At 49.2% G+C, this 27,971-nt stretch overlaps 1 protein-coding gene across 1 annotated transcript in view; it reads right to left on the reverse strand.

The window, feature by feature from the left end:
- The window catches only part of LOC144826182 (uncharacterized), a 456,019-nt gene that overhangs the window by 159,113 nt on the left and 268,935 nt on the right, over positions 1-27,971 (reverse strand). The window contains 1 exon segment of the mRNA XM_078684576.1: positions 21,944-22,113. Within this exon segment, the coding sequence (XP_078540702.1) occupies positions 21,944-22,113 (170 nt within the window).

Genomic DNA, 27,971 nt, shown 5'->3' on the forward strand with positions numbered 1-27,971 from the left:
GGAGCCAGCGCCCAGGGCGGCCTGGGGTGATCGACACCTGGCGGAGGAGAGCCGTTGACGATTCCCTTCTCCCATTGACTCGCCAAGTGGTCACTCTGCCTCCTGGGGGGAGGTTGGTGCCTCGATGTCGGGCCCGGCGGGGCCCAGGGTGAGGGTCGAGTTGAGGCCACGCGGCCTCGTGCTGCAGTGCCCCAAGATGGCGGCTGGGCCGAGGCCGTGGTGTGGATGGTGCCCCGGGCCAGCTGGGTCCGGAGCTGGTGTCTTGTGGGTGAGGGATTGCAGTGTACTTCGGGTGGTCGTCGGGGGTTCTGGCTGGGGATGCAGGGGGAGCCAGGGTCCAGGTCCCATTGCGGGGAGGGGGGCAGCCCGACCATGCGGCCTGTCCAACATAGTATTAAAATAAAACATGCCGAGGATTCTGAGGACACAACTCAAGAACGGAGAATGGGCCCAGACAATGCTAGACAGCGCAGCAGAAGTGACCATTGCTCGCAAGATCCTGATGAATCTTCTGGAGACAGTGGACACGAATGAATACATTCAAGTGGAAACTGCAGACACCAGAGTTAGCGTACCCCATAAATTATATGAAATAACATTACGTATAGAGGGGGGCAAAACTAGGAAAATAAGAGGTCTCTTTTGGGAGAGCCTATCTAAAGGCTATGATATCCTGCTAGCAGAGAAAGACTGGCCACCAGAGTTTGTCAGGGAGTGCCCACATGGCAAAGAAATGATTATGCCTGCCTTCTCAAATCACATTCCAATTCATAAAAAATACACATATGCTAGAAAATGGGCAGTGGCCCAAGCCCCTGCATTATATAAAAATCATGTAGGATGGGATGAGGATTCTCCTCACCACAAAATTCAGTTAAAAAATCAACCTACTGCACAGAGGCAGTACCCTGTTAATCAAGAAGCTAAGAAACAAGTCAGGGAGATCTTAGATCAACTTGAATACCAGGGGGCGATTGAAACATGCACCTCACAAATGCTCCAGGGATCGTAGGCGGGATAGAGGGGTCTTCACACCTCCTCATACCCTGTCGGGCTGTGCGCGGGGCCCTGACACTGACCTCTCTCGTAGCCTCCTTGCTCCAGAACCACGGACCCCCGCCGCCGTGCCAGCCCAGTGCCGAGTAACGCCACTCTCATTGAGGGCAGAGGGTTCTGTCAGACACGCTCGCCGCACACAGGGAGACTGCAAGGACCATCCGACACGTAAAGCGATGCTTTTTTTTGTTGCGAAATTAAGGTGGGCATAACTTTCCCGGCAGTAAGAGGGGAGGGGTGGATCTGGTCGTAGGGCAGTCTGTCTGTGAAAAGCAGGTACATACTGTACCTCTTTAAGGAGGGAATGGTAAACTCCCAGCATATGCCTTTCTCATTTCGCGCTGGGCGTCACATGTCGTGGTTTTTTTGTATTTGTTCAAAAAAGTGAAGAGGGGCGTACGTGTTAATTAAGGTTGTTAGTGACTTTTTGTAAGCAGTGGTGGTGTCGGAAGCGTTACGTACCTCAAATAAAGGAGGGACCCACCTAATCCAGCTCAATGTAAAATATTGACCAATCGAGTTGGTTCTTAGAGAATATCACTGTTCAATGTCGGGGGTTTATCATAACAACTCCATAGCTACCGAGTAGCGCAACAGCACTTTACGGGCCGTGGATTTTAAGTACTTTCTTGCCAGGTTAAACAAGAAACTACAGGTCCCAGAATGAAATGAGTAGCTATTTGCTAAAAACCAACCACGTCCAGCATCTCACGTGGTACGTGGTATGTAGAGCCCTATATAACCCAGTTCGACTGGGCTGAGAAACACGGGTAAAACTGGAGAGCAAACAAAGGGGAATAATGTCCGAAGGAGTCAGGAAATGCACTGTCTGTCTGCGTGGTCTTTAAATAACGTTTGTGTGTGTAATGAAGTCCCATTGATTGTTGATTTGGGGGACAGAGATAGGTGATTTTTTTGCCACTCTAAATCTGTCATAAAATCTGTTTGGTCCTTGACTTAGCGTGCCCTAGTCGTATAAAACAGGTATTAAACATATGAACAATTTTTATTATAGTTTTTGTCTGATGAACTGAGGCACTACAAATTGTTCTCTCCATAAAACCAGTCTGATGTCACCATCGGACCAGTGGAGGTTGTGCGTGTCATATTTTCTGCATGACAAATGACCTTGTTCACGATTTCCATTGAAATACACTGAGCTAAATTGATTTTATGTGATAATCTGGCAGTATGACATGTCTGTGGCCCATCTGGTCTTAGCTGGGGCACCCTGATGAAATGTTGCTCAGAACCCTGACTTATTTTGGAGTTGCAGTGTACACAGTCTTTTTGAGAGACTCAATGCTCAATATAATGTAACGAGGACAGAAGTTGTCTTTAATTTGAGCACTGGAACATGCAAAATATGGGACCCAAAATAACTGAAAGCAATGAGCTATTGCATATTAATTCCCCGCTCTGGCTTATTTAAATATGCTCTTCCTCTACATTGCCCTCAAAACAGCTCCCTCTGCTGCTCTTCCTCTCCAGTGCCCTCAAAACATCTCCTACTGCCGCTCTTCCTCTCCAGTGCCCTCAAAACAGTTCCTTCCCTCTGCCGCCCTTCCTCTCCAGTGCCCTCAAAACAGCTCCTACTGCTGCTCTTCGTCTCCAGTGCCATCAAAACAGCTCCCTCTACTGCTCTTCCTCTCCAGTGCCCTCAAAACAGCTCCCTCTGCTGCTCTTCCTCTCCAGTGCCCTCAAAACAGCTCCCTCTTCACACACTCCGCACCCTCACACACTCCGCACACGCTGCAACCCTCCCACTCTCCGCACCCTCACACTCTCCGCACCCTCACACGCTCCGCACCCTCACACGCTCCGCACCCTCACACTCTCCGCACCCTCACACACTCCGCACCCTCACACACTCTGCACTCTCACACACTCTGCACCCTCACACACAATTACACTCTACTGATTACAACATACACTCCACACAATACCACTCAGTGCCACATAATTATATGCTACATAATTACACTGCGCACAATGCAACATACACTCCAAATACCACTCAGTGCCACATAATTACACTCTACTGAATGCAACACACACTCCACACAGCACCACTCAGTGCCACATAATTATATGCTACATAATTACACTGCACTCAATGCAACATACACTCCAAACAATACCACTCAGTGCCACATAATTACACACCACATAATTACACTCTACTGAATACAACATACACTCCAAATACCACTCAGCGCCACATAATTACCTGCCATATAATTACCCGCCACATAATTACACTGCACTCAATGCAACATGCACTCCAAATACCACTCAGTGCCCCATAATTACACGCCACATAATTACACTGCACTCAATGCAACATACACTCCAAACAATACCACTCAGTGCCACATAATTACACACCACATAATTACACTCTACTGAATACAACATACACTCCAAATAACACTCAGCGCCACATAATTACCTGCCATATAATTACCCGCCACATAATTACACTGCACTCAATGCAACATAGACTCCAAATACCACTCAGTGCCACATAATTACACGCAACATAATTACACTGCACTCAATGCAACATACACTCCAAATACCACTCAGTGCCACATAGTTACACACCACATAATTACACTCTATCTATCGCATCACCACAGCATCACTCAGCACCACCACAGCATCACTCAGGGGCACCACAACATCACTATGCGCTACCACTGCATTACTCGTCGCAACCACATCATCACTCAGCGCCACTACAGCATCAATCTGTGCAACCATTCAACAACAACTGGTTCAAATATGTTCTCTCAATGTTTCAAGCTTTATTACAAATGTCACAAAAAGAGGGTAATATTTCACTTCTGTTCTTGGATTTTTGTCACAATAAAATACACTTAACATAATCTTCACAAAAGTTATTTACAAAAGTTTAACCTATTGCCATTATAAATTACAATAACTTTTATTTAAGTATTAATTATTTAAAAAATTCAAAGCAATTGTTATTTGTAATATCAATACATCTAAGTCACGTAAATACAACACATATTGCATTATAAATGCTATAGGTGTCACATTTGTGAAAGTTAAAAGTATTGGCATTGTAAATGACAAAGCTATTAATGTAGCTATTTTCAAAACCAACACATAAATAAAAAATGTGTCATTTACAATACCAATAGCTCATACTTTCCTAATGCGAGACCTATTGCATTGCAAATGCTTGTTTTAAAATGGCTGCCAAGGCTATGCATTGTGCCACCTGACTGCAGGAGGTTAGCAGTCTAGTTGTTAGGTACCCAGCCACCCCTGCATTTAGAGGGAAAGCCTGGCACCCAGGGTGCTCTACTCCTCCCTCTGAGCCAGTTAGAACTAGTTTGCCTATCTGAGGTGGGTTAGCGGTCTAGTTGTCTGGTACCCAGAAATCCCAGCATTTGGAGGGACCTTCTAGAAGCTTCCAGCCTTTCTGGTATAGGGAGAGCAGTAGAGATGTCATGAGCAGAGACAGAGCTGGGACAGGAACGTGAGGGGACCTGCTGCAAGGGGATACCGCCACTTGGGCCTGTGTGCTGGACCCTGCACCCATCCAGAACCCCCCTACTGTCCCCAGGGCTAGTGGAACCCCACTGCAGGAGTTCAGGCTGCTGTGTAGGAGGAGGGCCACGCTGCAGTGGGGATGGTGAAAGCCTACCACCCTGTTTTGATGATGCCCCCACTACCTGCTGACCTGTCCCAGTAGTGCTACTGCTCTGTCTCCCAGGCCCCTGAGGAAGGAGGGCCCCCCTAGGTCCCTGAAGCTGCCGGGACCTTGCGCCACGCAAGCGCTGCACCCAGAAGCGCCTGGAAGGGAAGGAGCACCTTGGAGCCCCCAGGAGGTGAGAAGAGTTACCCTGGGGCTTGCTGCTGGGACTGTCCGCCCCCCTTTCGCTGTGCGCCTGGAAGTGTTGTACCTAGGGGAAGCGCTGTGTGCTAAAGCGCTGTGCCTAGAAGCAGCGCTGTGTGCCTGCAAAGCGCTAACCTTGCTCAGGACTGTTGCAGCCTGCTGTGCCCTTGAAAGAGCTGGCCTGCAGGAGACTGCTTGTGTCCCCAGAGCGCTGTGACCAAGACTGCCCTGCTGATTGCCTGCTAAGCGCTATAATCTGGGAGCGCTGTACCTGCTAAGCGCTGTGTTGCATGATCCTACAGCGCTGTGTGAGGAAGATTGTGCCCTCAAGGAGCTGCAGGCTGGGAGAGTTTCTGCCTGTTGTGCCCCTGTGAAGCGCTATACTGCCTGGAACTGCAAGAAGCATTGAGCCTCCAAGCGCTGGGGCTTGAGAAGCTGTCTGCCCCCTAAGCGCCACAATCTTGAACCTGTGTGTTAAGCGCTGTATTGCCCTGGGAACTGCTGCTGGCCCAAGCGCTGTGAGCGCTGCTGTGTACTCTAAGCGCTGTATCCGGAGGACTGAGCCCCCAAAGCGCTGTGCCGCCTGGAAGCGCTGTGGGGCCCCGGAGAACTGTTTATTGTGGAAGCGCTGTGCCCCTTTGAAGCGCCACGGGCTCACCTGTGGCCCTGGTACCCAATCCTGAATAGCGCTGTTGCTTCTCACGGCCGCCCCTCCCCGTGAGAACTGTAGCTGGGCCCTGTTAACTCGGGTTGATTTTGTGAGGCCCCCACCCCCCCCAGCTAAAGGAAGGGGGAGAGGGGATTACAGGCCATGCAGGTCCCGGGCCTAGTGTTTTCATGTTACCTGTTCAGGCATGATGCGCTCTTGCGCCTAATGTTTATTGTATGCTGAATATCCTGCTAGAGGTTTCATGCCCCCTGGTAGATGTGTTTCCTGCCCCATAATTTAGGCCTGCTCCGCCCTATGCCAGGTGTTGATGCTAGGTGCGTGAGGTTCTTTTTGCAGGGGATGCTGATGCAAGGTATGCTGGGTCGTCATACCTAATGTGTTATGTTAAGCTTAATGCCTGCTGCCAAGGATAAATGCCTGTGTTTGCCCTGCAATATTGACCCTGTGTTTCATGTATTTGATAACATTCTTTTTATTTCAGCTGGACTTACTTACCTTTTATTCTTTTCCCATTTCCCATGTAAATAATCCCCCCTTATACACTTGGCTCTGGTGCCAGTTGGCGCCGTGTTGTGATACCACTGTTGATGCATTTTTGCCTTGCAGGTTGGAGATACTAAACTACTTACTAATTTTCCAACTCAAACTGGTGTCCTGCCTCTTTTGTGGTGTGCCTGGTGTGTTGTCTGTGGGTACTGCGTGAGTGCTTCACATGTCCTCCGTAGTTTGGCCTGCCCGCTTGGTTCCGTGCTACCCCCCTGGAGATTTGGTAACCCCATTTCTGACATTGGTGCCACAGGTTACACCACAAGTAGAGCTTTGAGAGTATTCACAGCCTTGTTGTGGGGATTATTGTTGGCTGGATATTGTTTTCTGTATTGCTTCCTCCAGAAAAGGGTTTTGAATTGTTTCCCCTTGTTCCACTGTGGGTGTGTCCCGAGTGTACCTTGCCACGATGGGGTTGGTTTATGAGGAGGTGGAACTGATGGAGTACACCGAACAGGAAGTGATAGACTTCCTCCAGGAGAGAGGGAAACCCCCAGTAGGAAAAATTAGGAGAAAGTTGTTTCTTTATGAGGCCCTCAAAAGGGGGGGAACCCTTAAAGATCGGCGGTGACCTGTCTGATTACCCCCCCCCCCCGAGTATTTGCAGGGTGGATTCGGTATAAGCCTGAGGGAGGGCTCCCAATCCATATCCCTGGAGGGTAATTACCTGGATGGAGAGGAGGAAGAGTTTGGCAGGGCAGTGACGCCAGTAGCTGATGAGGACACCGTAGAGAGGGAGTCCCCCAATGGGTCCTGTCCTGGGGGCACTGCCCCATCCCTTTCCCTGTCCCCAGAAGAGTGGGTAGATAGGAGGGAAGAAAGGGAGCATCAGCTAGCGCTGGAGAAGCTCAGGTTGGAGCAGGCCATGGAGTTAGCGCAGCTGAGGATTAAAGAGCAGAGGCTAGAGACAGAAATGGTCCTAGCCCAGGAGAGGATGGCAGAGGCAGAGAGGGCCTTTACCAGGGAGAGAGTAGCTCAGGTGGGTAGGTTGTCCCCTGAGAGTGGTTTTAGGAGTCTGGACACACCGGCGAGGGTGGGATCCAGTGGTGGCAGCGAGTGAAGGTCCAGTGCAAGGAGTCCCACTCCCAAAGCTCAGGAGACGGTACCTGATTCCCAGGAAGAGGGGGACGGGTTAGTGTTCAGGGGCAGGAGAAAAATGTCCCACCAGTCCTGGGGAGAGTTTGAGGAGGAGTGTTGGACTGCATTGGAGGATTGGGTGGTGAGGAGAGCAGTGGAGGATTGGGAAGGGCTGTGCCATGCCGTTATCCGGGAGCACATGCTGAGGAGTCTGTTGCAGTGCGGGTTCTCAGACCCCAGGGAACTTGCACGGGAGGCAGACCTTTGGGTAAGTGCCAGAGAGTCTGAGAAGACATTGGGGAGTGATCCTGAAAGGAGTGGTACAGTTCGTCAAGAAACACCTGTCTACAATGATGTAGCCTATGACCATATAAATCCAAAGATTAATGAAAATCCGGAAGCTATTCCAACATCTGACAGAACTGCATCTGGCTACTTCATCAATTTCGATGACTTTTCTGATGATCCAAGTGAACAAGCCAGCAAACAAGACTTTCAAAGACAAAATTACAGAACTCTTTCATCAACTTGGAGAAACATATCTGATCTCACCATGGATTGAATTGTGGATTGTGTTAGGTGTACTTTTCCTCCTGCTCTGGCTCATTTTGGTTTTAAGCTTGGGAAGAAGGATTGATGGAAAATACAGTACAATCGACACAGCAAGTCAGAACATCAACTTCGTTCTAAAACCTCACAGATCGTCTCACATCGAAAAAAGAGAACTGTCATCAGTGAACATCACAGCCAATCCTATACCTGGTGGTGTAGCATGGGACGCAACTGATAACGAAATCTATGGCCCGGTTGAACTCTTGAAATATCCACATCAGTTCAAGGTTTCCTTAAGTGACTTTGTATCACCTAGTAGTTTCTCTGATGATTGGGACTTTGAAAATATTAATAATATGATGTCAGATTTAGCAAAATGTACAGAACATGATTATTTACAAGGTTCATCAGATTATGAAGAAATGTATTGTTTTAATCATTATGGGCATCACTATTTGCATAAATCTGCTAATCCTAGAAATGTTTTTACTTATAATCAATGGGAGCATTGTCCAACACCGCCAAAAGGCAGTTCAAAAACATTTTATGAGAAATTCCCATACTTCTCTGGGTTTAATAACTCTGATCCAGAAACGTTGTATTTTAAAATTATGAATAAGACAGGAATGAAAAACATGTTTGGAAAAATGGTTGATCTGGCCCATAGACACTAATAACTGTCAAGATAGATTCCTGAACAGAATACAGGAGTTCAAACAGAACAGGCCAGACCCAAGATATTCCCAGAGACAACATCCAGGGATAATAACAACATACAGTGTAGGAAAACTATGCCTAGAATGGCTACAGAAATCCACACTACCTGAAATTAAACAACACTTGACTTTACTTAAAGAAGGTGCTGACTTGCGATATTTCTTACTGGGACCTCGCAAACAGCGTCAAAAACGTTTCATGTACGCCGGTATATACGCTGCTTACAACGAAGCTTGGAAAGTAACGCAAATTGAAACTGCTGAAAAAATACGAGAAATTGATCGTATTCATTTGGAAAAATCACTTTCTGTAGTGGACAATGGGTTAACGACTCTGTCCTTCAGAATTTATTCACTGGACAGCATTGTATCATCTGCAATTGATATAATAGAACAGGATATGCTAATGTTACAACATGGCCAGTCCCAATTACGTTCTATTGTACAGTTAGGCTGGACGTTACAAAACCTCCGTTCAGGCTACGTGCCATGGCGTCTAATCAACACAACGTCCTTATTTTCTATCTTTAACCTTACAGATAAACAAATTTCTTTGGCACAAAAAGGAGCAGACTATACGGTGCAGAGGGTTGAAAAACTAGAAAGTTTACCATTGACAATCTCCGAAAGACCTGTCATTGAATGGATAATACATGGCACCATTACAATTCCGATAATAACTTTTCAGTTTCAATATTGCCAAAAGCATATACCAGCGGGCCTGTATGAAAGGTTGGGTAAATGGTACATCAAGTCAACCTGGAATTTACCTTATACACATAGATGTTATAGTGAAGGGAAAAAAAGAGGTATTTCTTAGTGGTAACAACTGTAAAAATTCACTAAGCGGTACACTTCTGTGTCAAGGTATTAACTTGCATGGAGCCTGCGAAGGTTCATCAAATAACCTTTCATGTCAACTGCACGGCACCCCTGCTACACAGATAGAGCCTTTTTTCAGACAGTTTTCCAACGGCAGCTACGTTATAATAAGTGACCGCAGCTGTTGTGGCATGGTGCCAGGAACAGCCTATCTCGTGAGTGTTACTTCCAGGGTCACTTGCTGTATGCAAGTATTGTATCCAAACAGCAAGCCAGACAAGGAGGCAACAATATGGCCTTCCTTGAATATCTCTTCTATTCGAATTGATACTTTAAGCTGAATGAAGTCTATTCTTTTACAAACAACTGTGCCTTTAACCTCGTCTAGAGAAACGTATGATCTGCAAGTTGCAAGGACAGCAGCAGAGATACATGCATTATTATCAACAAATTGCCCCGTGCATTTCGTAGAAATGAATGAATGAATGAATACTTTCTTATAGAGCGCATGGCTACCCTCGGCCATCCCAGCGCTGTAAAACCAGAGGACGTAAAAAAGACATTATTGAAACAAAAATGTCTTTAAACGCTTCCTGAGAACCAGATGGTTGGTTTCATGCCTGATGTTATCTGGGAGTTTGTTCCATCCCTTGGCAGCTTGGAAGGAGAGCTGGCGGCCGCCCATACGGCCGCCAGCTCTCAAATGTTACGTCAAATCTTGAACATGTCAGATACCAGTGGCATCGCACATGTATTTAAGACAATTTTTTCGGGACTGTTAGCACCCTTTGAAGCAGTCCTGAGCATCTTCCCGAAATTCGTGCACTCTGTGTTCGGCGGCCTGCCTCTCATCTTGAGACTCGTAGCAGGAATCTTATTTTTGTTCCTTCTGCTTCGATATGGCAAGTCAAGTCACAGACAAAACTCAGGCAACCATGGAAGACACGATCCTAGCATTGCGATACTGAGAGCGGATTACTAAAGTCCTCGGCTTGGCTCGGCTAAGAGATCTAAATACTACCTGGTTTCTTTTATTCAGACCAATCTGGCAAGATTGCATCCTACCTGTTCTACGCTGCCTGCTCTGCGGAGAAGAATGAGTGTTAGACGTCTGTCTCACACTCCCATCAGCAGTACCTATGGATATCGATACTTTGCTTGGTTCGGTAACGGCTCATGCAACGTCTTGACCCCAACGGCTACCTATTCTGATGACGGCATTCGTTGAGACCTCACCATTACGATTAGGTGGCGGTGAGGTACGAGATGAAAGCGGCACATAGGTACAACCTTCTGTGACCATTGCTGATCTAGACACCGATGAAAGCAATGCTTCTCACATATGCACTATTTCTACTTTTTCGGACCTGGTCCAACTTTCACCTACTGTTGTAGACGAATTCTTTGCCAGCCTATCTGAGTTAATGTTCTCCCCTAACAACGAGAATAACTTTTGAAAACACGAGCACACAGCGTTCCCTGAACTCTGAATTCGGCCTTCAGTTTTGATAAACGGCACTTCTAAAACACATTTGGAACTATTTTTCTTCCCTGAAAGCGAAATAATTTTTTCCATTCCCAAAATATTTACCTTTTTGGCACATGATACTCTGCTTAAAGTAGAACTATTCTTAGAGAACAAGATTTCTATTTTTAGAATCTCTAGAGACAATATTCTGACTTAGCCTCTAGCACATGTACAGTCTTGTATAATTATGTGATGAAATTGTCTCGACCTTCTCTTCTGTATTAAGAGCCATTTCATAAATGTTAATTTCATGATTCATTCAGTCAAGATTACAATGCACTAAAAATATATTCTCTGAATGATACCACTGCTTGCAAACGTACAGTATAATACTCATTTATCTTGTTTATACCATTTCAAATGCATTTTATGTATTTTGGGGAGAGCTGGAAAACACATGCATAGAAATGTTTAAAAATTGCTTAGTATTTAGTAATGATGGACATTATACGTGGAGTGGGTGTTGTAAACGTATCTAGGACCCTATTCAAATATCCCCGATGTATCCCTTTGTGTGGTTATATCAAATTATACCCTTATAAAGGCATAACCATCATGCCCATATTAAGTCACAGCCAATGCAGTACAAATACGGCAAGGCTACTCCCATAGACTCCTAGAAAGCACAATGCGTTCTTAAACAAACCAAGCCTCCAGCCCCCCGGGAATCCAGCCTGCTTCTGTATTGATTTGTCCTAGAACTCCTGGAGTCCTGAAAGAACTGCGAGTTCTTAGTGACATCTTATGTCCAACCTTACGTCAAACTCTGCACCTTCCAGGTATAAATATACCAGCATCTGCCCTAGCAAAACACACGCTGGTTTGGAGCAGATCGGCTATCTTCTTGCCCGACGCCCTGCTGAAACGAGTGCTGAAGGAAGCCGACCCTCCCATTGACGCACTGAGAGAGACGCTGTCTTTTCTCCTGCCGAGAAATCCAGCTCCAGTGTTTCCCTGTCACCCTCGCGGGTTGCTGAGAGATCGAGTCCTGAGAGAGAGATACAAGACCTCCTTCATTCTATAACCAAGGTACGGAGCTGATTAGACCCTTAGAGAATTCTTGATTCAGATTCTTGGCAAAAACTATCTTAACTCAAACTACAACTCATTTACTCCTTCCCATGTACTAGGCTTAGGTTAGGTACACTGGGGTAGGCGTATCTTAGAAGCACCAGTTGAGTACGTTTAGTCAACTTTTATCATTGTATGTATTTTATCCGTTTTAAGTATCTAATGGCTTAGAAACCATATAAATGCTTTTACAGTATTATTTCATAATACTCCTTTTACTGTACGCACTTTACTGTATGACAAGTATTGCAATTGTGGCAATTCACTTCTCTTGCATGAGAAAGAAGACTGCTTAATAAATAACCACTTTTATTGAAAACGCCCGTCTCTCTATTTCTCTGCACTCCTGGTGAAACTAAGCATGCACGATTGACTGAGTGAAATAGCTATCTATTGTTTCCGCGACTCTGGAGATATACTCCTTGTTCTAGGGGAGCAAAGTTGTCATGTTTATGCGGTTGTCAGAAACTAATCCCTTCTTGTGTACTCGAGAAAGTTTCTAGTGACCTCTGAGCTAGCTTGCATTCATAATTAAGTCTAGCATATTCAATAGAGACCTAGTCGACCTCAGTCCTACGTCTAAACTATCGTTTATGTTATTCCAATGCGCAGAGCCTATTGGGAATATTATTATTATTATTATTATTATTAAGGCTTTTATATCGCGCTCTATTACTAAAAAAATAGTATCCTGGCGCGTTGAAGGCAGAGCAGTGTGGGAGAGAACAGAAGACTGGAATTACTAAAAATGGAGAGTTTTAGACAGTGATATTGAAGAGGTAAGTTTTAAGGCCTTTCTTGAAAGCACTAAGAGTCGAAGCAGTTTTTAAGGAAAGAGGAAGAGTGTTCCAGGATTTTGCTGCTCTCACTGAGATTGATTGGCCGCCAAGTCTGCAGTATTTGAATTTGGGAACAGACATTTGACACAGATTGGCCGATCGCAGAGGGCGGTTAGGGACATACAGGTAGAACCTTTTTCTAAGGTAGACAGGGCCAGTTTGGTGGATAGCTCGATATGCCAGTACTAGAATTTTAAACAGAATCCTGTGGGCAACTGGGAGCCAGTGAAGAGCATGGAGAAGGGGACGAGCACTGGAACGCCTTGGGACATTAAACAAAAGTCTGTAGGAACTACACTACAATTGGAGGGTCGTACATCTGGCCCAAAGTCCCTGTAGGTTCGGAAATCTGTGCCATTTGCTCTGGATCTTGTGCCCCAGACCTGGCCATGACGGGCTGTTGCGGTAGAAGCTAGAATTTTCTCGAAGGGTTAATCCATAGTATAGATGAATAAGGAGTTAACCTGCAGGAGTGCTTTCGTTTTAGGAAATGGCTTAAATGTTCTGCTAATGCCTCCAGAATGCACTTTTCCGTCTCCTAGAGCCATAAATGTTAATTACCACGGGAGGTGCAGTCCCGTGGCTGACATAATTTAGAGTAAGCAATCGCATCTAGTTTTGTACATTAATTAACCCACACGCGCTTAACATCAAAACGCTGCACAGGTGTGGACAATGGTGCCTGACCTCTAAATGGCTGTTTCGTGTTTGCCGCATGAAAATAACATCTGCTCCATTGATAAATAGATAACTGCTGCTACATTGTTAAAAAGACAAACAGGTGACATGAAAGTGAAAATATCGGTGAACATGACAAGACACAATCGCTGCACGGGCGCATGACACGATTTACAGGCCTGTTTTGATTCACACTTGAAATGGAAAGCATGGGACCAGCTGTGCGTGGGGAAAGCCTTCCCATGCCACCGTGCAAACAAAAGAAAATGGGAAGATAGAAATAGTGCCAAAACTAACACAAGTAGAGGGGAGGAGTACATGTAAGAAGGCCAGTCCCATGGAAGGGAACCAAGCCCACAAATAAAACTATTGCACCAATCAAATGCCCGCATTTCAGAACGGCACACAAAATAACGAATTCAAATCAATGGGCGTGCCCAAAGCCCACAGAGGAGTTACAGCATGTCTAGAGACAGCGCATGAGCGCTACATAGATTCCACCTAAAACATCCCCCTGGGCCTAGGTTTTGTTTGGCTGGGGGACAGCACACTGCTGAAGAGCGTCAGAGCATCACTACAGCACTGACCTCCACAGTGTGACTTAGGTACAGAGTGACAGGTCAGCACCACAGCAGCACACACAACAACAGAGCACACAGACAGGGCCTTCACAGTGTGACTTAGGTATAGAGTGACAGGTAAGCACCACAGCAGCACACACAACAACAGAGCACTGGACAGGGCCTTCTGTGTGACTTAGGGACAGAGTGACAAGTCAGCACCACAGCAGCACACACAACAACAGAGCACACAGTCCTGGCCTCCACACTGTGACAGATCAGCACCACAGCAGCACACACAACAGCAAAGCACATAGACAGAGACTCCATAGTATGACTTGGGTAGAGAGTGAGAGGTAAGCACAACAGCCAGACACACAAACAGGGCACAAAAACAGGGCCTCTAGAGTGTAACTTTAGGACAGAGTGACAGGTCAGGAACACATCAGGACACACAGCGCACACAGACAGGGCCTCCACAGTGTGACAGGTCAGAGCCACAGAAAGACACACTGCAACAGAGAACACAGGAGGGGCTTCCACAGTGTGACTTAGGGCCAGAGTGACAGGTCAGCACCACAGCAGCACACACAACAAAGCACACAGACATGGCCTTCAGTGTGACTTGGGTACAGAGTGACGGGTAAGCGCCACAGTTGTACACACAACAACAGGGCACACAGACAGAGCCTTCTGTGTGACTTAGGTGTAGAGTGACAGGTCAGCACCATAGCAGGAAACACAACAGCAGGGCACACAGACACGAAGGGCCTCCACATTGTGACTAGAGTGACTGGTCAGCGCCACAGGAGGACACACCACAGCAGCACACACAACAGGGCACATAGACAGGGCACACAGAAGCACACACAGTCAGGGCACACGGACAGGGCCTTCAGTGTGACTTAGGGACAGAGTGACAGGTCAGCACCACAGCAGGACACACAGCGCACACACAGAAGGGGCACACAGACAAGGCCTTCAGTGTGACTTAGGGACAGAGTGAAAGGTCAGCACCACAGCAGGACACACAACAACAGAGCACACAGACATGGCCTTCAGTGTGACTTGGGTACAGAGGGACAGGTCAGCACAACAGCATCATACACAAACAGGGCACACAGACAGGGCCTTCAGTGTGACTTAGGGACAGAGTGACAGGTCAGCACCACAGCAGGACACACAGCGCACACACAGAACGGGCACACAGACAAGGCCTTCAGTGTGACTTAGGGACAGAGTGAAAGGTCAGCACCACAGCAGGACACACAACAACAGAGCACACAGACAGGGCCTTCAGTGTGACTTAGGGACAGAGTGACAGGTAAGCACCGCAGCAGCACACACAACAGGGCAAACAGACAGGGCCTCCAGAGTGTGACTAGAGTGACAGGTCAGCACCACAGCAGGACACACAACAACAGAGCACACAGACATGGCCTTCAGTGTGACTTGGGTACAGAGGGACAGGTCAGCACAACAGCATCATACACAAACAGGGCACACAGACAGGGCCTTCAGTGTGACTTAGGGACAGAGTGACAGGTAAGCACCACAGCAGCAAACACAACAGGGCACACAGACAGAGTCTTCTTTGTGACTTAGGGACAGAGTGACAGGTCAGCACCCCAGCAGCACACACAACAACAGGACACACAGACAGGGCCTCCAGAGTGTGACTAGAGTGACAGGTAAGCACCACAGCAGCACACACAACAACAGGACACAAAGACAGGGCCTCCAGAGTGTGACTAGAGTGACAGGTAAGCACCACAGCAGCACACACAACAACAGGACACAAAGACAGGGCCTCCAGAGAGTGACTAGAGTGACAGGTAAGCACCCCAGCAGCACACACAACAACAGGACACAAAGACAGGGCCTCCAGAGTGTGACTAGAGTGACAGGTAAGCACCACAGCAGCACACACAACAACAGGACACAAAGACAGGGCCTCCAGAGTGTGACTAGAGTGACAGGTAAGCACCACAGCAGCACACACAACAGGGCACACAGACAGAGTCTTCTTTGTGACTTAGGGACAGAGTGACAGGTAAGCACCACAGCAGCAAACACAACAGGGCACACAGACAGAGTCTTCTTTGTGACTTAGGGACAGAGTGACAGGTCAGCACCACAGCAGCACACACAACAACAGGACAAAAAGACAGGGCCTCCAGAGTGTGACTAGAGTGACAGGTAAGCACCCCAGCAGCACACACAACAACAGGACACAAAGACAGGGCCTCCAGAGTGTGACTAGAGTAACAGGTAAGCACCACAGCAGCACACACAACAACAGGACACAAAGACAGGGCCTCCAGAGTGTGACTAGAGTGACAGGTAAGCACCACAGCAGCACACACAACAACAGGACACAAAGACAGGGCCTCCAGAGTGTGACTAGAGTGACAGGTAAGCACCACAGCAGCACACACAACAACAGGACACAAAGACAGGGCCTCCAGAGTGTGACTAGAGTGACAGGTCAGTACCACAGCAGCACACACAACAACAGGACACAAAGACAGGGCCTCCACAGTGTGACAGGTAAGCACCCCAGCAGCACACACAACAACAGGACACACAGACAGGGCCTCCAGAGTGTGACTAGAGTGACAGGTAAGCACACCAGCAGCACACACAACAGCAGGACACACAGACAGGGCCTCCACAGTGTGACAGGTAAGCACCCCAGCAGCACACACAACAACAGGACACACAGACAGGGCCTCCAGAGTGTGACTAGAGTGACAGGTAAGCACCACAGCAGCACACACAACAACAGGACACAAAGACAGGGCCTCCAGAGTGTGACTAGAGTGACAGGTAAGCACCACAGCAGCACACACACCAGGGCACACAGACAGAGTCTTCTTTGTGACTTAGGGACAGAGTGACAGGTAAGCACCACAGCAGCAAACACAACAGGGCACACAGACAGAGTCTTCTTTGTGACTTAGGGACAGAGTGACAGGTCAGCACCACAGCAGCACACACAACAACAGGGCACACAGACAGGGCCTCCAGAGTGTGACTAGAGTGACAGGTCAGCACCACAGCAGCACACACAACAACAGGACACAAAGACAGGGCCTCCAGAGTGTGACTAGAGTGACAGGTAAGCACCACAGCAGCACACACAACAACAGGACACAAAGACAGGGCCTCCAGAGTGTGACTAGAGTGACAGGTACACTTTTAAACAACAAGGGACCCCAATCAAGTCAAACAGGGACCTCGGGGAACAGTTTTATGGAAACAACAGTGGTCCCATGCTTATGAACCTTTCCTATTATCTTCACCTGTGTTCACCCCGTTAGTGTCGGGCACAGGCTTGTGCACCACACAGGGGCATTGTGGAAGGTATTCCTGACATTTTATTCTTTGAAGAATTGTGTTTATTAAGTAAACCTGGAAGACCTCTGTCCGGCTGGACATGTCCTTCTGAAAATATAGAAGCGATTTCGTCTGTATTTATTTGGTGTGTTGTATTACATAAGCATGGGACCACTGTTGTTTCCATAGAGTGACAGGTAAGCACCACAGCAGCACACACAACAACAGGACACAAAGACAGGGCCTCCAGAGTGTGACAGGTAAGCACCCCAGCAGCACACACAACAACAGGGCACACAGACAGGGCCTCCAGAGTGTGACAGGTCAGCACCCCAGCAGCACACACAACAACAGGGCACACAGACAGGGCCTCCAGAGTGTGACTAGAGTGACAGGTCAGCACCACAGCAGCACACACAACAACAGGACACAAAGACAGGGCCTCCAGAGTGTGACTAGAGTGACAGGTAAGCACCACAGCAGCACACACAACAACAGGACACAAAGACAGGGCCTCCAGAGTGTGACTAGAGTGACAGGTAAGCACCACAGCAGCACACACAACAACAGGACACAAAGACAGGGCCTCCAGAGTGTGACAGGTCAGCACCCCAGCAGCACACACAACAACAGGACACACAGACAGACAGGCACAGACAGGGCCTCCAGAGTGTGACTAGAGTGACAGGTAAGCACACCAGCAGCACACACAACAACAGGACACACAGACAGGGCCTCCAGAGAGTGACTAGAGTGACAGGTAAGCACCCCAGCAGCACACACAACAACAGGACACAAAGACAGGGCCTCCAGAGTGTGACTAGAGTGACAGGTAAGCACCACAGCAGCACACACAACAACAGGACACAAAGACAGGGCCTCCAGAGTGTGACTAGAGTGACAGGTAAGCACCACAGCAGCACACACAACAGGGCACACAGACAGAGTCTTCTTTGTGACTTAGGGACAGAGTGACAGGTAAGCACCACAGCAGCAAACACAACAGGGCACACAGACAGAGTCTTCTTTGTGACTTAGGGACAGAGTGACAGGTCAGCACCACAGCAGCACACACAACAACAGGACAAAAAGACAGGGCCTCCAGAGTGTGACTAGAGTGACGGGTAAGCACCCCAGCAGCACACACAACAACAGGACACAAAGACAGGGCCTCCAGAGTGTGACTAGAGTAACAGGTAAGCACCACAGCAGCACACACAACAACAGGACACAAAGACAGGGCCTCCAGAGTGTGACTAGAGTGACAGGTAAGCACCACAGCAGCACACACAACAACAGGACACAAAGACAGGGCCTCCAGAGTGTGACTAGAGTGACAGGTAAGCACCACAGCAGCACACACAACAACAGGACACAAAGACAGGGCCTCCAGAGTGTGACTAGAGTGACAGGTCAGTACCACAGCAGCACACACAACAACAGGACACAAAGACAGGGCCTCCACAGTGTGACAGGTAAGCACCCCAGCAGCACACACAACAACAGGACACACAGACAGGGCCTCCAGAGTGTGACTAGAGTGACAGGTAAGCACACCAGCAGCACACACAACAGCAGGACACACAGACAGGGCCTCCACAGTGTGACAGGTAAGCACCCCAGCAGCACACACAACAACAGGACACACAGACAGGGCCTCCAGAGTGTGACTAGAGTGACAGGTAAGCACCACAGCAGCACACACAACAACAGGACACAAAGACAGGGCCTCCAGAGTGTGACTAGAGTGACAGGTAAGCACCACAGCAGCACACACACCAGGGCACACAGACAGAGTCTTCTTTGTGACTTAGGGACAGAGTGACAGGTCAGCACCACAGCAGCACACACAACAACAGGGCACACAGACAGGGCCTCCAGAGTGTGACTAGAGTGACAGGTCAGCACCACAGCAGCACACACAACAACAGGACACAAAGACAGGGCCTCCAGAGTGTGACTAGAGTGACAGGTAAGCACCACAGCAGCACACACAACAACAGGACACAAAGACAGGGCCTCCAGAGTGTGACTAGAGTGACAGGTACACTTTTAAACAACAAGGGACCCCAATCAAGTCAAACAGGGACCTCGGGGAACAGTTTTATGGAAACAACAGTGGTCCCATGCTTATGAACCTTTCCTATTATCTTCACCTGTGTTCACCCCGTTAGTGTCGGGCACAGGCTTGTGCACCACACAGGGGCATTGTGGAAGGTATTCCTGACATTTTATTCTTTGAAGAATTGTGTTTATTAAGTAAACCTGGAAGACCTCTGTCCGGCTGGACATGTCCTTCTGAAAATATAGAAGCGATTTCGTCTGTATTTATTTGGTGTGTTGTATTACATAAGCATGGGACCACTGTTGTTTCCATAGAGTGACAGGTAAGCACCACAGCAGCACACACAACAACAGGACACAAAGACAGGGCCTCCAGAGTGTGACAGGTAAGCACCCCAGCAGCACACACAACAACAGGGCACACAGACAGGGCCTCCAGAGTGTGACAGGTCAGCACCCCAGCAGCACACACAACAACAGGGCACACAGACAGGGCCTCCAGAGTGTGACTAGAGTGACAGGTCAGCACCACAGCAGCACACACAACAACAGGACACAAAGACAGGGCCTCCAGAGTGTGACTAGAGTGACAGGTAAGCACCACAGCAGCACACACAACAACAGGACACAAAGACAGGGCCTCCAGAGTGTGACTAGAGTGACAGGTAAGCACCACAGCAGCACACACAACAACAGGACACAAAGACAGGGCCTCCAGAGTGTGACAGGTCAGCACCCCAGCAGCACACACAACAACAGGACACACAGACAGACAGGCACAGACAGGGCCTCCAGAGTGTGACTAGAGTGACAGGTAAGCACACCAGCAGCACACACAACAACAGGACACACAGACAGAGAGGCACAGACAGGGCCTCCACAGTGTGACAGGTAAGCACCCCAGCAGCACACACAACAACAGGACACAAAGACAGGGCCTCCAGAGTGTGACTAGAGTGACAGGTAAGCACCACAGCAGCACACACAACAACAGGACACAAAGACAGGGCCTCCAGAGTGTGACTAGAGCGACAGGTCAGCACCACAGCAGCACACACAACAACAGGACACACAGACAGGGCCTCCAGAGTGTGACTAGAGTGACAGGTCAGCACCACAGCAGCACACACAACAACAGGACACGCAGACAGGGCCTCCACAGTGTGACAGGTAAGCACCCCAGCAGCACACACAACAACAGGGCACACAGACAGGGCCTCCAGAGTGTGACTAGAGTGACAGGTCAGCACCACACACAACAACAGGACACGCAGACAGGGCCTCCACAGTGTGACAGGTAAGCACCCCAGCAGCACACACAACAACAGGGCACACAGACAGGGCCTCCAGAGTGTGACTAGAGTGACAGGTAAGCACCACAGCAGCACACACAACAACAGGACACAAAGACAGGGCCTCCAGAGTGTGACTAGAGTGACAGGTAAGCACCACAGCAGCACACACAACAACAGGACACAAAGACAGGGCCTCCAGAGTGTGACTAGAGTGACGGGTCAGCACCACAGCAGCACACACAACAACAGGACACACAGACAGGGCCTCCAGAGAGTGACTAGAGTGACAGGTCAGCACCACAGCAGCACACACAACAACAGGACACACAGACAGGGCCTTCAGTGTGTGACAGGTAAGCACCCCAGCAGCACACACAACAACAGAGCACACAGACAGGGCCTCCAGAGTGTGACTAGAGTGACAGGTCAGCACCACACACAACAACAGGACACGCAGACAGGGCCTCCACAGTGTGACAGGTAAGCACCCCAGCAGCACACACAACAACAGGGCACACAGACAGGGCCTCCAGAGTGTGACTAGAGTGACAGGTAAGCACCACAGCAGCACACACAACAACAGGACACAAAGACAGGGCCTCCAGAGTGTGACTAGAGTGACAGGTAAGCACCACAGCAGCACACACAACAACAGGACACAAAGACAGGGCCTCCAGAGTGTGACTAGAGTGACAGGTCAGTACCACAGCAGCACACACAACAACAGGACACAAAGACAGGGCCTCCACAGTGTGACAGGTAAGCACCCCAGCAGCACACACAACAACAGGACACACAGACAGGGCCTCCAGAGTGTGACTAGAGTGACAGGTAAGCACCACAGCAGCACACACAACAACAGGACACACAGACAGGGCCTCCAGAGTGTGACTAGAGTGACAGGTAAGCACCACAGCAGCACACACAACAACAGGACACAAAGACAGGGCCTCCAGAGTGTGACTAGAGTGACAGGTCAGCACCACAGCAGCACACACAACAACAGGACACACAGACAGGGCCTCCAGAGTGTGACTAGAGTGACAGGTAAGCACCCCAGCAGCACACACAACAACAGGACACAAAGACAGGGCCTCCAGAGTGTGACAGGTCAGCACCCCAGCAGCACACACAACAACAGGACACACAGACAGACAGGCACAGACAGGGCCTCCAGAGTGTGACTAGAGTGACAGGTAAGCACCACAGCAGCAAACACAACAGGACACACAGACAGACAGGCACAGACAGGGCCTCACCTGTTCCGCTCCCGGCCGGTTCATGGCTCTCGAGGCCCCTGGTGCGGGGTGGGGGCTCTGGGGGCTCTGAAGGCTCTTGTGGGGGTGCTTGTGCGGGGCAAAGAGGACAGACACACAGCTCTGCAGGGGAAGAGTGTCTGACCTCACAGCCTCACTGCGCATGCGTCGAGCTGCAGATGAGAGAGTGTCTGACCTCACTGCGCATGCGTGTAGCTGGGGAGAGGAGGGTGTCTGTCACAGCCTCACTGCGCATGCGTTAAGCTGGAGATACATGGTTGATCTCACTGCCTCACTGCGCATGCGTCTAGCTGCAGATGAGAGGGTGTCTGATCTCACTGCGCATGCGTGTAGCTGGGGAGAGGAGGTGTCTGATGTCACAGCCTCACTACGCATGCGTTAAGCTGGAGATAGAGTGACAGTCTCACAGCCTCACTGCGCATGCTCCGATTACTCGACATGACGCCCATATGGAGATAGACCACGTCTTTTGCAGGCGGAAGAATACTGACCATAGAGCCTCACTGCGCATGCTCCGATGACCCGACATACGCCCTTATGGAGATAGACCACGTCTTTTACCTGCCTCACTGCGCATGCCTTGAACTTGAGGTGGCGAAGGGTCCTGACCTTACTGCCTCAGTGCGCATGCGTCGAGCTAGAATGCGGCTGGCCTCATTGCGCATGCTCCGACGGGGAGACACCGGACTGAAAGAGGCCATGAGATGCATTCATGTATTTATTTCATGCGATGTTCTATAGCGTGAACTTTACCCGAAGCATAGCTGCCAAGGTTTCAGATTGCCATGTGTGACGTTTTAAAAATTTGAGTGAAATTATGAGTGACATTTCAACGACTATGAGTGACACTTTCTCGCGAGCAAAAATCATGCAATTAAGTCGAGAGAAACTTATAAATATCAGAAATTACAGACATTTGAGCAACAAGAAACTCTAAGAACTTCTTGAAACTGTTGCAGAGCACCAGAAATGGAAGGACACAAACCCTATTGATCCCTCCTGTAACTGTACTGTAAACGAATGCATGACCATGATCATACACAAGTCACGTTTTTGAGCAGCAGTACTTTATTAAAGTTCTGTGTACATATGCTGACACACGCACATGCTATGTTACATAAAGACACGTCACCGGAGTGGGTGGACTTTCACTAGGTTTAACCGAATCTGTCTCTCTGTATTGAGTGACTTGACATCTAATCAGTTAACCAAAGAGTGGGAAGGAAGTATGAATGAATGAAATATTTCTGAATGGGATGGTTACTCCACGAAATGTCACGGAGCTAAAGCTGCAGAGGCACGCCCATAACCAGCCCACTAGTGAGATGAGAAAAAGTGGATTTTTAGGGCCTGAAGATTGAGTCTTGAGAATTGGCCCAGACTGCCAGCGGGAGCTGGTTCCATTATTTGCTGGTAGAACTGAAAAAGAGAGCCTACCATTCCTAACCCGACGGTATCTCGGTACTGAGGCAGTCTTTTTCGGGGGAACTTGACCCTTGCAGATTCTTTTAATGTACATTACTCCAAGGTAATATCCCTCTCCTAGGGCACATCTCACCTTATTATCTCAGCAGCTTATAATCGCTGAAGTACAATGCTGAGGCCGAGGGAGCTTCACCCCTTCCAATCTCTCATGTACACACCCTTGCAGCACACTCTTCTCCCCGTATCTACTTCTACGGTTAACCTCACCAATTTCTAAGCCTTGTCACTGTAGTAAGTTAGAATGGACAGACGCATATCAACCCTCTATAATTGTCTGCCAGGGTGCATTACACTCTCATGCAGATCTCTTTCAGAGGTCAGATATGGCCCACATGTACCGATTCCAAACAGGTTAACTCTAACTCCATGCTGCTGTCTCTGTCCCAGGATATGTTATGTAGATTTTTTAAATGTGCACATACCAGAGCTTCAATGAGTAAAGCAACTACTACATAACCGGAAGCGGATAAGAAGGGATGGACAAATCCATTTATTTTTTAAAGAAAACAGTTTCAGTTTATTATGAACACAGCTGAAAGGGAGGATTTATCGCATCCCTCTGACACTTACTTATGACGCCCCGACTGTGGTGTCACTTTGCCTGTCTTCATCCGGACCATCAGCCAGGCAGCTGCTGGACACTCGAGTCGACCGACGGCCGTCTCGGGACTCCTCGACCCCTGGCGGCGCGGCTGCTGGCGCTCGCAATCCTGGTGGTGAGCCTGGCAGAGCTGACTGTCACCGGCACAGCTGCTGAGGTGCAGCCTGCAGTGTTTTGCCCCCTCTTCAGTCTTGCCGGGTCGCGGCGGGCGGCCATGGGGGCATGAGAGAGAGCCCGAGTCTCTCCTTCTGCCTGCACTTCAAATTCCCGCTTCTCCTCCGAGTTCGGATGTGACGGCTCACTCTACCGCCTGCACATCCGGATATTATCCCGGCCCCCATGGGGATCCGCAGAAATGTTTCCAGGGGGGGCAAAATTTTAACTTCATCACCATCCTCCGACATGATTGAGCACAAGTATTAAATACATTTAATAAAAATCTATTAAGACAAAGAGCTTAAATAAACAAAGAAACCCATAGGGGGAACAGAAAAATCTTGTGAGGTGCCACAGCAGACGACCTGGCAACTACAATAAAACAGAGGGAAAAACTAAAAATGCCCAGAAAAAACAAAGAAATTCTATATCAGGTTGATGTGGTTCTAGAGCATGGGTACTCACAAACTTTCTCTCAGGGGGGCAAATTTACAGTGTGGTTTGTGGCCGAGGGCCGCACCGGTGGGGGATGGGTCAGTGGGGAGGGGGTTGGGGCAAGATCAACAAAAAAACTATGACCATGAGGTTGAACATATGCCCCTGCAGCGGATGCCTTCATCCACTGTGCCACCAGACCCAGCGTACACACATCTCTCTCTCTCTCTCTCTCTCACTCTCCTCTCCTCCCTCTCTCCTCCCTCTCCCTCTCTCTCTCCTCCCTCTCCCTCTCTCTCTCTCTTTCTCTCCCCTCTCCCTCCATCTCTGTCTGTCTCCCTCCCTTTCTCTATCTCTCCCTCCCTCTCTCTGACTCCCTCCCTCTCTCTCTCGCTCTCTTTCTGTCTCCCCCTCTATCTATCTCTCTTTTCTCCATCTCTGTTCTGCCTCCCTCTCTCTCTGTCTCCCTCCCTCTATCTATCTGTCTCCCTCCCTCTATATATCGGTCTCCCTCGCTCTATTTATCTCTCTTCTCTCCATCTCTCTGTCTCCCTCCCCTCTCTTTCCCTCCCCTCCCTCCCTCTGTCTCCCTCCCTCTTTGTCTCCTTCTTTGTCTCCCTCCCTCTGGCTCCCTCTGTCTCCCACCCTCGGTCTACCTCTCTCTCTGTCTCCCTCTGTCTTCCTCTCTCTGTCTCCCTCTCTCTCTGTCTCCCTCTCTCTCTCTGTCTCCCTCCCTCTGTCACCCTCTGTCTCCCTCCCTATCTAATTATCCCTCCGTCTCCCTCTCTGTCTGTCTTAGTCCCTGCCTCTATATGTCTGTCCCTGTCTCTGCCTCTATCTGTCTGTCCCTGTTTCCCTCCCTCTGTCTCCCTCTCAGTCTCTCTTCGCCTGCCTGCCCCTGTCTCTGCCTCCATCTGTCTCTGTCTGTCTCTATCTCTATCTGTCTCCCTCCCTCCCTCTGTCTCCCTCTCTCTCTCTCTCTCCCTCTGTCTCCCTCTGTCTCAGTCACTCTGTCCGTCTCCCTCTCTCTGGCTCTGTCTCCCTCTCTCTGCCTCTCTCCCTCTGCCTCCCTCCCTCTGTCTCTCTCTCTCTGTCTCGCTCCCTGTCTCCCTCCCTCTGTCTCTCTCTCCCTCTGTCTCCTTCTCTGTCTCCCTCCCTGTCTCCCTCTCTCTGTCTCCCACTCTCTCCGTCTCCCTCTCTTTCGCTCTCTCTGTCTCCCTCCATCTATCTGTCTCTCTCCCTCTGTCTCCCTCTATCTGTCTCCCTGTCTGTCTCCCTCCCTCTGTCGCCCCCCTCCCTCTGTCTGTCGCCCTCTGTCTCCCTCCCTCTGTCTCCCTCCCTCTGTCTCCCAGTAAATCAACTGCAGCTCTGAAGCCCAATCAATCATTACACAGAAGCCATTTATTTCAGGATCTATTCATAAAATATGATCCTAGTACATTAATAAATCACAATGCATGTTTTATAATCCTTCACCTATCAAAGTGTTTTATGTTAAAGAAGAGCAGATCTGATCAACGAATTGGTCTTTTTAATTAGAGAAAACGGCCCGAAAGAACAAAAGGAAGGTGACTTGGAAAGCTCCGGCCTGCTTCTGTGTAAGGATGCTGTGCGGTCTGTGCATTGCCCACATCGTGAACCCATGTGGATGCTGCCATTGCAGTGAAGCATGCCAGTGAATCCCCCCTCCCCCCACCGCTTGCTGCAGGCACGTAACATGGGCACTTCAAGACTCGTCTGCAGCGTTCCCTTGTTCCATCAGGTCTGCGTTTCTGCACACTGCATCCTGCCACAGCAACTCGTGCCTTTCAACCCATAACACTGCCATTGCGACACCTGGCCTGACAGATCACAAAGACTGAGGGAGGGAGACAGACAGACTGGGAGTCTTTAAAATACCAATTACTTGTCAATGAGACTAAGTTGTGAATCGCCCGGCCCCCATAGAGCAGAGTGTCTGGCCGCACTGCTGCATTGGTGTTTGCTGACACTCTTTAATTTAAAAAAAATCAAAAAAACACAGGTAGGATGTCTACAAGGCACCTTAAAGGCAGACGGCCCATTGTCATTCTTTATGTGATGATCAGCAGCAGACAGAATGACAATGGGCCTGTCCACAGTCTGAATGAGATTCGGGAGGGGCTGCTGCAGCCTCTAGAGTTCAGAGAGAAGTGCGAGAGGCCCCAAGTGAGAGAACGTTTAAACTCCTGGGGCTTCTCTCAGGGGAACAGCACAGCCTGCTGTAATTACCACATTGTCACATGGCCAGCACTGAACAGAACAGCGATCCGGGGGGGGCAAGCGACCCCCCTGCGGACGCCCATGCCGGCCCCCATGTGCCATGGCCGGTGATTGACAGCAGTATTGCGTCTGCTGAGAGAGGGCAGCCGCTCCCTCCCCCTGCAGTGTGTGATTCAGTAAGCCCCGAGCCGCCGGCGCCGCATTCAGTTTCTAGGGCAATAGCAGCCAGCTGAGCCTGCCCGGGCAGAGTGAAGATGCATTGTAGCGCTCTCAGCCACTCCACAGAAGCTGAGAGCAGTTACTATTTAGGAACTCCTGGTCCAGGCAGCACAGCACGTCTCGAGCAGCAGTCTCTGGTGGCGCGCCTGGCACTGGTGGCAAATGCGTGACAATGCATTTCAGTGCGGTGATGCGGATCACCGCACTGAAATGCGTGAGGGTCACACCTGTTGGGTGACGCTTGGCAGGACTGCCGAAGGTGTCAGAGGCTTCACAAAAGGACCAGCTGCGATACATAAGGACTTCCGAGTACATGAGTTACATAAGAGATACAAACAGAAAAACTCTAAATTCAGAGTAGAATGGCAGTGAGGCCAGGCCCCTTCTCATGGCTGCCAGGCCTCAGACCGCCAGGTGTAATATGCCCGGCAATCAATAAACCTCTTATCTCTCGGCACCACCCCAAGAGAAACCAGAGATCGCTGAACCGTAATCTCGCCGTCGTTCCCAAAGTCAGGCGGACAAGAAGCCGAGGAAGATCCGTCGCCTTCAATACGGCCAAGCTGTGGAATGAACGCGCACTACACGTCCGCACTGAAATGCACGTCCTACCGTTCCAGAAGCTCTTAAAAACATGGCTGTTTCAACAAACATCTTCCTACATTTATCGGTCACTCTATTCAGCTGTTTAGCGCTGGGATGCCCGAGAGTAGCCATGGGCTTTATAAATGTTTAATAATAATAATACTAATGCTGTCATGATTAACCATTGCCTGTGTCCCTTCCCCGCTCCCGTCCTACCTATGGTGTCTGTGCACATGATTCCCTGCACGTGGTTCCGTACACGTGGTTCAGTGCACGTGGTTCCATGCA

The sequence above is a fragment of the Lissotriton helveticus genome, chromosome 3_2 (assembly GCF_964261635.1).
Source record: "Lissotriton helveticus chromosome 3_2, aLisHel1.1, whole genome shotgun sequence".
In the NCBI taxonomy this organism is placed as follows: domain Eukaryota; kingdom Metazoa; phylum Chordata; class Amphibia; order Caudata; family Salamandridae; genus Lissotriton; species Lissotriton helveticus.